A 12,699-nucleotide genomic window follows, 5' to 3' on the forward strand; every position below is an offset into this window, starting at 1 on the left:
TTATTGAAAAACGACATAAATTCATCATTAGTAATGGTAGCAGAAATACATTGTTTTTCTTTGTGTTTACCAGTTAAGTAAGCGGTATTAAACAGGAAGCGAGGTTCTTGTGATTTTCATCAATTAACTTCGCGTAGTATTCGGATCTGGCATGAAAAAGTGCCTTTTATATTTTTTTAGACAATCGAACCAGGCTGCATAATAAACGTTTAGTTTAGCTGAATGCCATTTACGCTCTAATTTACGACATTCTAACTTATTGCACGAGTTGATTCGTTGAACCATGGCGAGTTTCTTTCTTATATTTCGAATAAGTTTAGTTTTTGGTGGAGCAGCAAAATCAAGGGCGAATCTTGAAGTTGTTTCCTACCAAACAAATTTACCTCTGCTTTTCCATTAAAATCACTATTGGAACAAGCTCACTGCTGCTATTTACGTTTCTCTTTTTCTGTCCTTAGCGACAGCCATCTGACTCCATAATGCCACTCAAGGACCTATTTGCTCCTCAACACTGGGAAGCTGGGGAGTGCGTTGTAACTTAAGGGTTCTTGTACTAGTTTAATAGTTTTTTTTTATTATAACTGTAACTTCTAATTTTCTTTTTTGTAATTTATTTTGTTTTACTATTTGTCATGCTTTGTTATTTAATTGATTTTCTTTCAGTACATCAGTGAATGCGACAAGGTGACACCTCACAGCTGCTTGATGGGTGTGGGGGCTCAACTCCAAATCAGTGTGTGTTAAGCTTGCATGTTTTCCCCCCATCTGCATCCCCAGACAGACGCAGAAGGCCCCAGCCAACCACTTCTTTTCCTTTCTTGCCTCAGAAACTTTATCAGTAGTCATTATGAGTGACCACTCCATGGGACATCCATTCGTTTGTAACTATGCACCTTGTTACATAACCTGTTAAGATGGTTTGTGTGTGTCTAAATTAATGAAGTACCTATCTTAGCCTTTTGAAATTTTAATGCAGCTAAAGAAATGCTTCAATAATGTACAAATACCCCTAAACCCATCCCCTGATTGTGCACACACCCATACTACCATTCACTTTTGATAACTATACATATCTGTTTCTCCCCAAATTAAGATGCTTCGACTGAGAGATGAGGAGGGTGTCAAAACACAGGTATGAACAGCACAAGTGTCCCAACAGAAACATAGCGCAGTTTACCATTCCAGACGTGGTACGCGCACCTCTAAGCGTGAGCGGAAGCTCGTCCATCTCCTGCTGAGATATTTTTCAGACGCGAGACAAGAAGTTGGATGTTGTTGAAAAACTTCAGTCAGTTTTCGGAGTGGAGTGGATTTATGTCGAGTACACGAAAGGTGGCCTCTGCAGGGGCTGCTCTGCGCGCGCGGCGAGGAGAGGCAGTGTGCGTGGCTTTGATACACGTGCATGTCGGAGTTTAAAGTGTCGATCTCGTGGGACGCCGAGGACACTTTTTCTGAGCGCCGAAAACCGCAGCGCGCGCACGACACGAGTGGAAGAAAGGCGTTGCTTGCACGTTGGGGAATTGAAAAGGGTAAACATACTAGTGAGAGTCGAAAAAAACACAGGGGCCTGGCCCAAAAACTTTAACGTGATAACCCAAAATAAGTATTTTTTCTGCTTTGAAGGGTCTTTATCAATCATCAAGATTTCGCCCAAAAGTAGACAGGAGGATCGCCCTGCGCTGACGCGCCTGGTCGGCAGGAAGCGCCTCATCGCCGCCGGGGTGCTGGGAGTCGTCATGGTGCTCGTGCTGGTCATCCTCATTCCGGTGCTGGTCAGCTCTGCCGGAACGTCCGCGCGCTACGAGATGCTGGGCACCTGCAGAATGGTGTGCGATCCCTACGGGACCAAGTCCCCAGCAACGGCCGCAGCGGACACAGTGCGAGACAACAGCCTCATGCAGTCCCTGCCGACCTTCATTCAGGGTCCAAAGGGAGAGCCGGGGAGGTCCGGGAAGGTCGGTCCGAGGGGACCCCCTGGAGAGCCGGGACCGCCTGGTCCCCCCGGACCGCCTGGGGAGAAAGGAGACCCCGGACGCCCTGGATTACCAGGACCCCCTGGGCTGAATGCGGCGACGGGCGCCATCAGTGCAGCCACTTACAACACGGTGCCCAAAATCGCGTTTTACGCCGGTCTGAAGAAGCAGCACGAAGGCTACGAAGTTCTGAAATTCGACGACGTTGTGACAAACCTCGGCAACCATTACGACCCCACTACAGGGAAGTTCACCTGCTCCATCCCGGGGATTTACTTCTTCATATACCACGTGCTAATGCGCGGTGGAGACGGAACGAGCATGTGGGCTGACCTCTGTAAAAACAACCAGGTACGCTAATAAAACAACGTTAAACATTGGCGTTTCAGCACGTTCAACAGTACTAGCAGGCGACTGTTGTGATCTGAAGGTCAGCGGTTCAAATCCCACTCTTTCTGTATCGACTCGAGGCAGGTGGTGGCTAGTTCTAATTTCCTTTGTGAGACTACCTTGCTGAAAGCGTAAACAATTCAATTGTGAAGTTGATTGTCTGAGACAGTAAGTCACTAAGTACCCATTTTGTGCTCTAAATGAAGGTAATATACTAGCAATAAATTAACGTTGTCGATTGAACTGCAAGGGGATAATAATTATTCTAATCGTTTCTAAACAGCTCAAATCATGGAAATGAGCTGTTTAGAAACAATTGGAATTCAAACGTGAACATGAATGAATGATCTTAGAAATGAAGACACGCAAAACAAATAAGAAAATCGGAGAACAGCTTGCGGTCAGTATTATTAGACATGCCCGAAATCACACATCATCTGAAACCGTTTGTCCCTACTGGGTCGCGGCAAACCGGAGCCTAACCCGGCAACACAGGGAGCAGGGGGAGGGGACACACCCAGGACGGGTCGCTAGTCCGTCGCAAGGCACCCCAACGGGACTCGAACCCCAGACCTACCGGAGGAGAGCAGGACCCGGTCAAACCTGCTGCACCACCGCATCCCATGAGGAGAATCAAAATCGATAAAGATTTAAGTTATGCATTTTCATAACCGGAGGCTAATGCTGCATCAGTCTACTACCACCGCGCTATGCTCTTGGGGATTCGTATTTTCTTATTCAAGGAATTTTTGCGGTAAGTACCCGATTCGATTTGGAGCGCTGAGGCCGGGAAAATAAAGCTCGGAGAATCGGGAGAACTGTTGGAAGCATTTAAGTGCAATATTGTATTGTGGACAATGATATTTTAAATAATTTTAGTGCTACAAATCACATTTCCAAAGTCTGAAAAGATACGGAACCGTAAAAAATGGTTCAAGTTGTATGTCACACTTCTATTACAGTCGTCTTATATAATAAATCGATAAAACTAAAAGTACATTTAATATTAAGTTTTCCAGGAAAATATTAACGTATGTAGCGTGCAATTATCATGTTATAAGTGCATGCATATTGTTATGTATTTCTGCAATTAATAATAACATATTGACTGGGATAAATAAGTTTAGTTTCCCGTTAAAATAAGTGAAGTCATTAAATGCAAATATATTTTTTATAGGTATTAGAAATGCTTAAAGGTTATTATTGAGCAAATCGATGTTTTAAATAATACACACAAAATGTCCGAAACCGCTTGTCCTGAGCGGGGTCGAAGCGAGCCGGAGCCTAATCCAGCAGCGGAGGGCGCAGGGCTGAAGGGGGAGGGGACACACCTAGGATGGGACGCCAGCCCATCGCAAGGCACCCCAAGCGGGAGTCGAACCCCAGACCTGCCAGAGACCCCACTGCGCCCCCCCCCCTTGTGTTAAATAATAGCAAAGTAATTTTGGGCCACATGTTTGCTTGCATATCTATCTGTCTGTCTGTCTGTCTGTCCTTTTCTTCAGCCTCAAGCCATAATATGCTGGTTGCACTGGTTGATTGTTGGAACAATTTTAATTATCTGGAGAAAACTTCATTTAGCTTGCTTTAAACAATCATGATTGTCAACAGTTGACAACTGTGAGAACTGTAGCAGAGGATTTTCACTGCATTCTTCAAGTACACATGGCAATCGAGTTTGAACCTTGAACGGCTCTGAAATGTTTTGAAGAGGGAATCTAGTAGGCATCAGACACAGCAGATGCAGAGGCTGGTTTAGGTGTGTCGAGTCTACAACTCATCTGAGAATGATAGTTTATTACCATACAGGACGCCCACTACACATCTTTAATGAGCTTCGTAGTTCCGCCTCCTAATCTTTACTGAGAAAAATTCTCTTATGAATATCCTGGTTTTGTAAAACGATTAACTGTTCATTTTAAATATCTCAACAAGTCCACTAGAATTTGGCTGCCTTGAAATAACCTGGAAAATATGAATGAGTCATTTTCTTAGAACTGTCTTTATTTGCCATGCAATATTAAAAACAAAACAGCAACATTTATATTTCATACAGATTAAAATACAAAACATTTCTGTCATTTCCTTAGAGATACTGGTCACAAATTGTTTAGGTTTTGATTTATGTTGTGTGTTTTAGGTTATTTGTGTTCTCAGTTTTATATGACACATGTAAGTAAAACAGTAATTACAAAGTCATATAAATGTGGAGCCATGTGCAGCATGCTTGTATTTGGCTAGTAATGTAATATACACTAAGGCTTTGGCTCTCAGAAGACAGAGGAAAGAAGGAGGGAGGCTACCTGGTGTCCCCTACTGCTCTCCCTCCGGTGTCCATGGTCACACACTGAAATGGGGTCTCCGCCCAGCATTGTCCTATTGTAATACCATTGCACATCAATTTTTGAATACATTTTAGACATCTTACGTTTTCAAATGAGTGCCTGTAGGAAACCAACCCCTGATCTGTTGTTCTGAGATGGCTTTATGCTTTTAAAACACCATCTTAGACATTCATGACAGTATTCATCTGAAAGCATAAGCATGACTTACCTCAATAAATATGTAATATTAAATAATGTAAATATTTAGTTTTTAATATGTGGCCATATTTAAATATTTTGAGCTGAGGGTTCTGGAAATATTGTAAAGTTGTAGATATATTTTGTTTTTTGCTATAGATTCATGAGTCTGATCCGTAAAACCCAGAGCGATAGGATTTCCACGGCACTAACGAGATGCAATGTCTATGTTGCAGGTGCGCGCAAGTGCTATTGCTCAGGATGCTGACCAGAACTACGACTATGCCAGCAACAGTGTCGTCCTCCATCTGGAGCCCGGTGATGAGATATACGTTAAACTGGATGGAGGGAAGGCACATGGTGGGAACAATAACAAATACAGCACTTTCTCTGGGTTTATCATCTATGCTGACTAGTGGGGTATCCCACAGCACGCCACATAAGCCGTTCATCCCAATCTGACCAACTCCCAGTCTAAATCCTTTTTTCACACCCTTCCTCTTCACTTTTCTTGTGCCCGTTTTCCCGCAGAGGGATATTTGTTTTGAGGTAAAATCATGAAAGGAAATACCCAGAATTGGGCTGGCCTCTTGGCTGAACATATGAAAATCAAGGCACACTCAAAATGGAAATTGTTTAAAAAAATCAACCATGAAGTGAGTCAAAAAGATGAGTTGAGTCTGCAACCAAAGCTGTTAATTATACAATTATACTTTGTGTAAAATCAAAACCTACATGTTTGTTACTTTTGTAAGATATAATCGGAGTGCAATAATCACAGTGATGATGAAGACCAAGATCTCCCAACATCCCTTTTTTCCCCTCCCATTTTGACTAAATGCAGTTTCTGCACAGGAAGCCACTTACAGTGCTCTAGTGCAGCATGATGTGGAAGGGAGAGCATAAAATTGACGTGTGATGCTGCAAATTACGAAGAAGTGCAATATAAATATACATATACTACTGCCAGTTTTCCACCTTGTACTCTTAACGGTTGTGTGATAATCATTCTTTTATGACAGTGAACATAAATACTATAGATGAGACTTGCACTAAACTATCAATGAATTCATGGACAAGGAGCCTAATCAGTTTTAATTTACAGAACTTGTGCGAAAGTGGTACATTGACAATAAAATTCAAAGTCTATTATTCTTCTCATATTGTTTCCAAGACCTCATTTGCAAGTACATGTCTTTTTATGATGGTATAGAGGATATGTGTCATGTGAAGGCAGTTAATGCTCATGTGATTGTAGTTTTTTTATTCATTTGTTATTTTTTATTTGAATTCTATCCAGCTGTACACTGCCATACCATTTACAAGAAATGTATTTATTTGATCCAGTCAAATGTTTTATTTCCATATACTTCACATATAGCTTTTTTTCTGTGATTTTTGGATGTTAAGTTGTGCGTATGGCGAGCAGCTGATTGTTCTTTCTCGATGAGTACTTCAAAGCTAAATACACTGGAGTTTCCCACACTCTCAGCTGAGCCAGGCTGTGGTGATCGTCAGTGGAGCACTTTCAGGTAGGCTGATTTGTGAGGGGTTGACTAACCAGAGTCTGTTTTAGGAGACCAGAATGGTTGCATTGTGCTTCTCTTTGGGCTCCAAACAAAAGCACAGCTGTCTGACAGGACTACATTTCTGCACTGCCACACCTTGATGTTCAAGGTCCTCCATTCGCTGTATCGTCAACCACACAGACTTGCTTTCTTTTGGAATCATTCTTTTGTAAAACTCACTATATTAAGTCAGCTATTATCTTATTGACACTTGGCTGATACACGTTTCTAATTTGAGAAAAGGGGAATTTAGATATTTTTATAAATTATTTTTATGTGAGTTTTCCAATCTATGAATATAGAAATAACATGAGTTGCTTGACCATTTTAAGCACCAGCACTGAAAACTGCAAAGATTAATTTTTCTCATTTTCATTTTGTCACATACACACTTTAATCCAAAGCAATAATTTTACCTACGTACAAATAGATATTTACTGAAGTAATTCAGGTTGAATACTTCTCAAGGGCAGTATGACCGTTTTCCTTGGTACTTGAACAACTTTCAGGTTATGAATTTTCATTTTCAACTTTGGCAAACTTGCTGCCTTTTCTTGGACTGAAAATATTTTTTAATTTGAAGTGTTTTCATTGTTTTGCAGAGTTTGCATAATGTTGTGAACTCAGTAAAGTCTGTTCCTTGGACAAGTTCTTCATTAGTATTCCCTGGGAATGCAGGACCATTCACAGTTCCAGCTGGCTGCATCCCAGTCCCAATAAAACACTTAATTGATGAAAAACTCAAACCCTTACCCCACTGGTTTGGTGTGATGACACCTCTCTTTGCCCGTATTGAAATACTTATCTGCTCTTGCTATTCCACTGCTAAACTGATATTAAGGGCTCTGGTTGATACCTCAACCTTTCCCTTCAAATGTAATCTATACCGTACACGTCTGTTTCATCGCTTTATGAGTCATCTGGTAATCCCTTTAGACAACGTGCTGTGGCAGTGACATAAAAGCAATTCCGCATCAACAAATACATTCTGCACCCATTCCAGCAGTTTCTTTATAGTGTTTAATTGCTCAGCAAACCTGCCTTTAAAACAGGAATTTGCCTGTAGTCTAAAATTAAGCTTTGAGTTATGCCTGTACTAACAACCAAGTCACAGCAGGACACCATTAATCTCACATTAATGCAATATTAATCTTTTCAGTAATAGCATTTAATGAGATTTGATAGATCTTGTCACAGATTTTCCTTTTTTGTAACCACAAACACAGCCTGTTTAGTGGGGACTTGGGCTATGACAGCATTTGTCTCATACACAAACATGGCTTTCTACAATCCTACTGCAGTCTGACTAGTGCTGATTTCCCTTCTCCAAACTTTCCTGCCAGTAAACACTATTGTTACAAAATGTGGTTCGGTATGAGTCCATAAGAAAACCCTTATCTACACCCAGGAAACCAGTAACAATACAACAACAGTTTAAACAGTATTGTTATTCAGCCTAAATGTAACGGCTACAGATGTAGTGTATGTTCAGTGAGGTGTTCTTCATACCTCTTCTACTCTACACCAACATCCTAGGAAGACATTATTATAAAACTCCTGGGAATTTCAATATTCTTTAATAATAAGACCACCGTTATATTAGCATTAATACATTTGCACTTGTTATGGCAATCAAAGGAGAGCAGATCAGCTGATTAAGACATGACTGGAAGTGACATAATGCAGTTAGACTCCCGTCTGAATAACATGCCACTTAGGAGACCAGTCAGTTAAGAATAACTGACTTCATAAAAAGTTCATCAATACAGAGGGACATAAATGTCTATGAAAGACTTTATTCATTTTACAGCTGCCTACTTATGAGGCTCAAATTCAAGTTGTGATTCAGGTGTGCTTATAAAAGTAGAAATCACAAAAAGAGTTTCATTTATTAGCCATCAGTTCATTAAAACTAACATTTTTGCAAATTTAAATGCAACATTATGCACAAGATCACAGGTCAGTAATACCGTTTTTCAAAATGTATTAGTTGGATTTAACTCTCCACAAGATTCACATAAACAATCAGCCAGTGATTTCACAGACCCGTATTTAATTTAAAATGAAATTAGTCATCAATAGCTCTGTTAAAACCGAAATGAGGAGCAACTCATTTGAACGTGAGCCATTCCCTGGGGTTGTCAATGAGGATCTTGTTCACCTGGCTTTGGGTGATGCCTCTCAACAGCATCTTGGGCACGATGCTGTTGAGGATGTAGGAGTAACCGTGGCCACCGTACTTCGTCAGTCGGTTCTTGGTGTGGATGTCATGGGCGATAACAATTTTGTCCTCGTAGCCCTCTGCCACAAGGCAAGTCAGACTGAAACCAAAGCAGTAGAAACTCTCTGTATAAGGCTTTGCAACACAAATAACACAATTTATTTTTTTCAAATATTCTGATTTTGACATAAATGTAACAAAGCTACGTAGCAAGCTCTGTGAAAACGGGGGGGACTAATGAGAAGGTGTTGCTACGGACACAGTAGTGTAGGAGAGGCCATTTGCAGCAACCTCCCGCCTGGCGAGTCAGACAATGGCCACGCGGTGATCACTACACCAGGAAGTAGAGGCTATGTATTATGCATGCAGTTTCCCTAGGTGAGCAGAACCTCACCCCCTTTTACCCTCATTTATTATTTTTTTCTTTGATTTTGTCATCATCAAGTCAAGGTCCCTCCATATGTAACTCTGTTTTGGCAGAAACGCTATCATTCTGTAGCATCTTTAATTTCTCAGACTGTAGACATGTCTCCAAATGCACTGTAAAACCATATCTTAAATGCACAATTCTTTGCCATCCACTGTATTATAAAATCACAAAGGAGATAAAACTTAAAGGATTGCAGCCTTCTGGTGAAGTACTCACGTCTTGACTCGCTGATTGTCACTGGGCATGTCCACCTTGAGGTTGAATGGGTAATTCAGCATCTCGGTACCAAACAAATCATATTCCAGATAACTCCCCATCTTGGCAAATTCCAGTAGCTCCCCATGGTCAAGTATGGTCCTGAAGACAGCAGAAATCAGGAAACATTCTGTGAACGTGGTGGAATTAATCACTGCCTTTGAGTGGTTTCTGCAGTATATCCAGTAAAAATAATTAAACTTCATTAAATCCATGGAATCATGATTGAACATCAAGACAACTCTAAACTGATTGTTTACTTTGTAATTTTCACAGTAAGGTAGCACAATAACCTCTGTCGCTGTCAAGGGTCGAATACAGAAAGAGTGGAATGAGAGGGAACGATACATCAATCAGCAGAATCAATAGGTGGGTGTCAGTTTCACCAAAAAGAGAAATCAGTAAATGTCCCATGATCTGTTCAACACAGTTAAAAGAAAAGCTTGATTTTAGAAAAAAGGAAAAATATTTTTTGGGTCTTATTAACAGAGCAAAATTATCAAGACAATCAATCTTTGACTGTGGTAAGTAACTTTTAAAGATTTTTTTCCACAGAAGCTGAATGTATTGAATGTATATAGTGTTGGTTGTACCAATTAATATTGCATTTCTTAACAACTCAGAATCCTTAGCAAAGAAGTGGCATGCCTTTCATTGTAGCACTTCAATATAAATTCAGATAAAATAATCCATATATATAGTCTTTATTATTATCTATGGATATAAATACTACATGAAGATTTTTATCAGTTCATCCATCAGTCCATTCATGAATACAGATGTATATAAGAAGAACTCACATCCCACACTTTCCAGTTCCATATATCCTCTCCTGTTAGCTCACCTGTCCAGGTGGGACATCACTGTTTTGCCAATATCCCCTCCAGCTTCCTGCAGGATGCGTACCACTGCCCCGGGCGCAGCAGAGTTGCGTCCTGGGTGGATTATGACAGGACAGCCTAGCTGAGCCTGGGCATGGGCTGTGGCCTGCAGGACCCTCTTTTCGCTGTCGGTAATGGGCCATGAAGTCCCGATTTCCCCGATTACACCGCAGCGGATGTCGGTGCCATCTGCCCCATGGAGGACTTCGCTGATGATGACGTCTGAAAGCTTAGCAAAAATGCGATAGTGTGCTGACTTCTACCGAATGCAGACTACACGGCTCATACATACTAAGCTAATAAGATGGCAGAATCTATTTTGCTTTGTCCAGGTCAAATAAAGAAAGCCTAAAAAGCACAGTAGTCAAGCTCCAGGGCTGCAAAACATAAAGATTCATTATAGATCTTATTGCAAAATGCAGATTCATAATGCAACCATCCCTTACATATCAAGGTTTATTTGTTACATGAAATCACCCTGTTAAGCTACTCCTCGGTGTGAGGGGACTTTATTATACAGTGGCTTGCAGATGTATTCAGACCCTTCACAAAATCACACATTTAACTGAATAACAAAATGATGTTTTAATATTTCTTTCCATGGAATATTTTAATTCAAAATAATACTACTGAAAATTTATTATTTTAAGTGAAGACGACTCTTGTATCACAAAATTAAAAAAGGTAAATTAATAAAAATGGCTTGTATGACGGATGAGCGGACTTTCTACACGAAACTATAGGTACCACTGTGAATAGAGCTACACAAACTGGAAAAGAAAAAGTACTTTGTCATAAAAAATGTGGAAGTACCTTCTCAACAGTCATTTTGCGTGTCTCCTCAGAGTGCGTGATGTCCACATAGAAGCCAGCCCCAGCAATGATGTGGACACCTGTCTCTTGGGCCAGCCTCTTGAGAGTGGCTACATTTCTGCTGATTCCCATTGTGGTGTTCTCCACAATGGCTCCACCACCTGCCTGTTTGTATACTAGCAGTTCCTCCTTCACAGCATCTATCTCCTGGTTTAGCAGCAGGTTCTCATGACTGCTGTAGGGGTTTTGCTTCAGCCAGAAAAGGTTCTTCATCTCGATGGGTGCCTCTGCCATGCTCTCTTCATGAGGGGCTGGTGGGAAGTAGCAGCACTCAAAGGTCATGGTCAGATGCTCGTGAGTCATGGTACGGCCAAGCTGCTGGGGCTCAATCAGGCCCAGCACCGTCTGGACTGAACCACTTAACTGAGGCATAGTTTTTCTGGTCAACAAGTGATGAGCTGCAGAAATGAAAAAAATAAAAGAAACAACTTGGAACTGATGGATATTAGAGTTTTTAGTACCTTCTCTTTATCTCTTCTCTGCATCCCTGCTGCTGTAATTTAAGCTACCTAGCAGATTTACTCATAACTTAATAAGCTTACAAATATATATATTAAACATTCTGTACATATTTCTTGACAAGTAATTCTCAAGGGTGGCACGGTAGCACAGTGAGAAGTGCTGCTGTCTCACAGCACCTGGGTGGTGCGAGAGGATCGGATGTGGGTTTGAACCCTGCTCTGTATGGGGTTTGCATGTTCTCCCTGTGTCTACGTGGGTTTCCTCAGTCCAAAGACATGCTGTTCAGGTTCACCCATACTGGCCCCAGTGTATGAGTGACAGAATGTATTCCACTGATGTATGTTTGAGTGACCGAGTGTGTAAGTGGCGAGGTGAGTGGGCTGGTAACACTACTAGCAGTTCAAAACTGCTAAAATCAACCATGATTACCATGGCGTAACGAGTCATGAGGGACCAAACATTACTATCCACATCAGAGAAGTCAAAACTTGTCTGACCCAGTGCGACATGCAAGGAGGGATTTATTTAGTAGTAACACATGCATATTCAGAAATGGTGAGTGAGAAGCAAGACTAGAGGAGAAACTAAGCCCGTCGAACTTCACAGCTACAGGTTTCACTGCAATCGCACAAAACCTGTCTCTCCTCGGTGAATAAAACATTTCATAATGTCAGGCATAATTCACGATTAATAAAATACGGATTTGCGAATACTTTGAAAACACAATCCAAATCACACCTTAACATACGGTACAGCAGGAAGTCCAGAACTTGTTACGAACGCGTTTGACAAATCACGCGAGAATCGGCGCGGTTTTCGCACACACCAGGAGGAGGAGTATGAGCAACGCATGCGTGTCTCTAAGCTCCTGGCAGGATCGTAACGTCATTGTAAACCCTGATAAAAAAAGAAGCAATTTCAGTTGAATGTATTTTTCCTTTCAATGTTGTTGATTATCGTTGTAATTGTGTCCGGTTATTTATTTTCGTGTTGAAATTATTCTTGAATGTACTCGAGAGTCACGTCCAGATCTCTCCTGTGTTCAGGCACTTCTTGTCAGTACTAACTTCGCTTTGAGAAAAAAAAGCGTCTACTAACTTAATGAGAAAAATGTTATCATGTAA

At 41.1% G+C, this 12,699-nt stretch overlaps 2 protein-coding genes across 2 annotated transcripts; one reads left to right on the forward strand and one right to left on the reverse strand.

The window, feature by feature from the left end:
* The first annotated feature begins 1,473 nt into the window (after positions 1 to 1,473).
* Positions 1,474 to 5,855, forward strand: LOC108938320 (complement C1q-like protein 3). Its single transcript, XM_018758808.1, has 3 exons — positions 1,474 to 1,529; positions 1,624 to 2,324; positions 5,122 to 5,855. Exons 2-3 carry the CDS (start codon positions 1,737 to 1,739, stop codon positions 5,299 to 5,301), a joined length of 768 nt encoding a protein of 255 aa, XP_018614324.1. The 5' UTR covers positions 1,474 to 1,529; positions 1,624 to 1,736; the 3' UTR covers positions 5,302 to 5,855.
* Positions 5,856 to 8,233: 2,378 nt separating this feature from the next.
* Positions 8,234 to 12,377, reverse strand: pter (phosphotriesterase related). Its single transcript, XM_018758805.2, has 5 exons — positions 12,314 to 12,377; positions 11,054 to 11,511; positions 10,204 to 10,469; positions 9,321 to 9,461; positions 8,234 to 8,774 (listed from the first exon to the last, which is right to left on the reverse strand). Exons 2-5 carry the CDS (start codon positions 11,483 to 11,485, stop codon positions 8,564 to 8,566), a joined length of 1,050 nt encoding a protein of 349 aa, XP_018614321.1. The 5' UTR covers positions 11,486 to 11,511; positions 12,314 to 12,377; the 3' UTR covers positions 8,234 to 8,563.
* Between the last annotated feature and the right edge of the window lie 322 nt (positions 12,378 to 12,699).

Source organism: Scleropages formosus, chromosome 10, assembly GCF_900964775.1.
Source record: "Scleropages formosus chromosome 10, fSclFor1.1, whole genome shotgun sequence".
NCBI lineage: Eukaryota > Metazoa > Chordata > Actinopteri > Osteoglossiformes > Osteoglossidae > Scleropages > Scleropages formosus.

Coding starts and splice junctions, on each gene's coding strand:
- pter (XM_018758805.2), bottom strand. CDS start 11,485: ATGCCTCAGTTAAGTGGTTCAGTCCAGACGGTGCTGGGCCTGATTGAG. Junction 10,470..11,053: donor GCAAAATGACTGTTGAGAAG/GTACTTCCACAT, acceptor ATTTTTGCTAAG/CTTTCAGACGTCATCATCAG. Junction 9,462..10,203: donor GTGATGTCCCACCTGGACAG/GTGAGCTAACAG, acceptor TGCTGTCTTCAG/GACCATACTTGACCATGGGG.
- LOC108938320 (XM_018758808.1), top strand. CDS start 1,737: ATGGTGCTCGTGCTGGTCATCCTCATTCCGGTGCTGGTCAGCTCTGCC. Junction 2,325..5,121: donor ACCTCTGTAAAAACAACCAG/GTACGCTAATAA, acceptor TCTATGTTGCAG/GTGCGCGCAAGTGCTATTGC.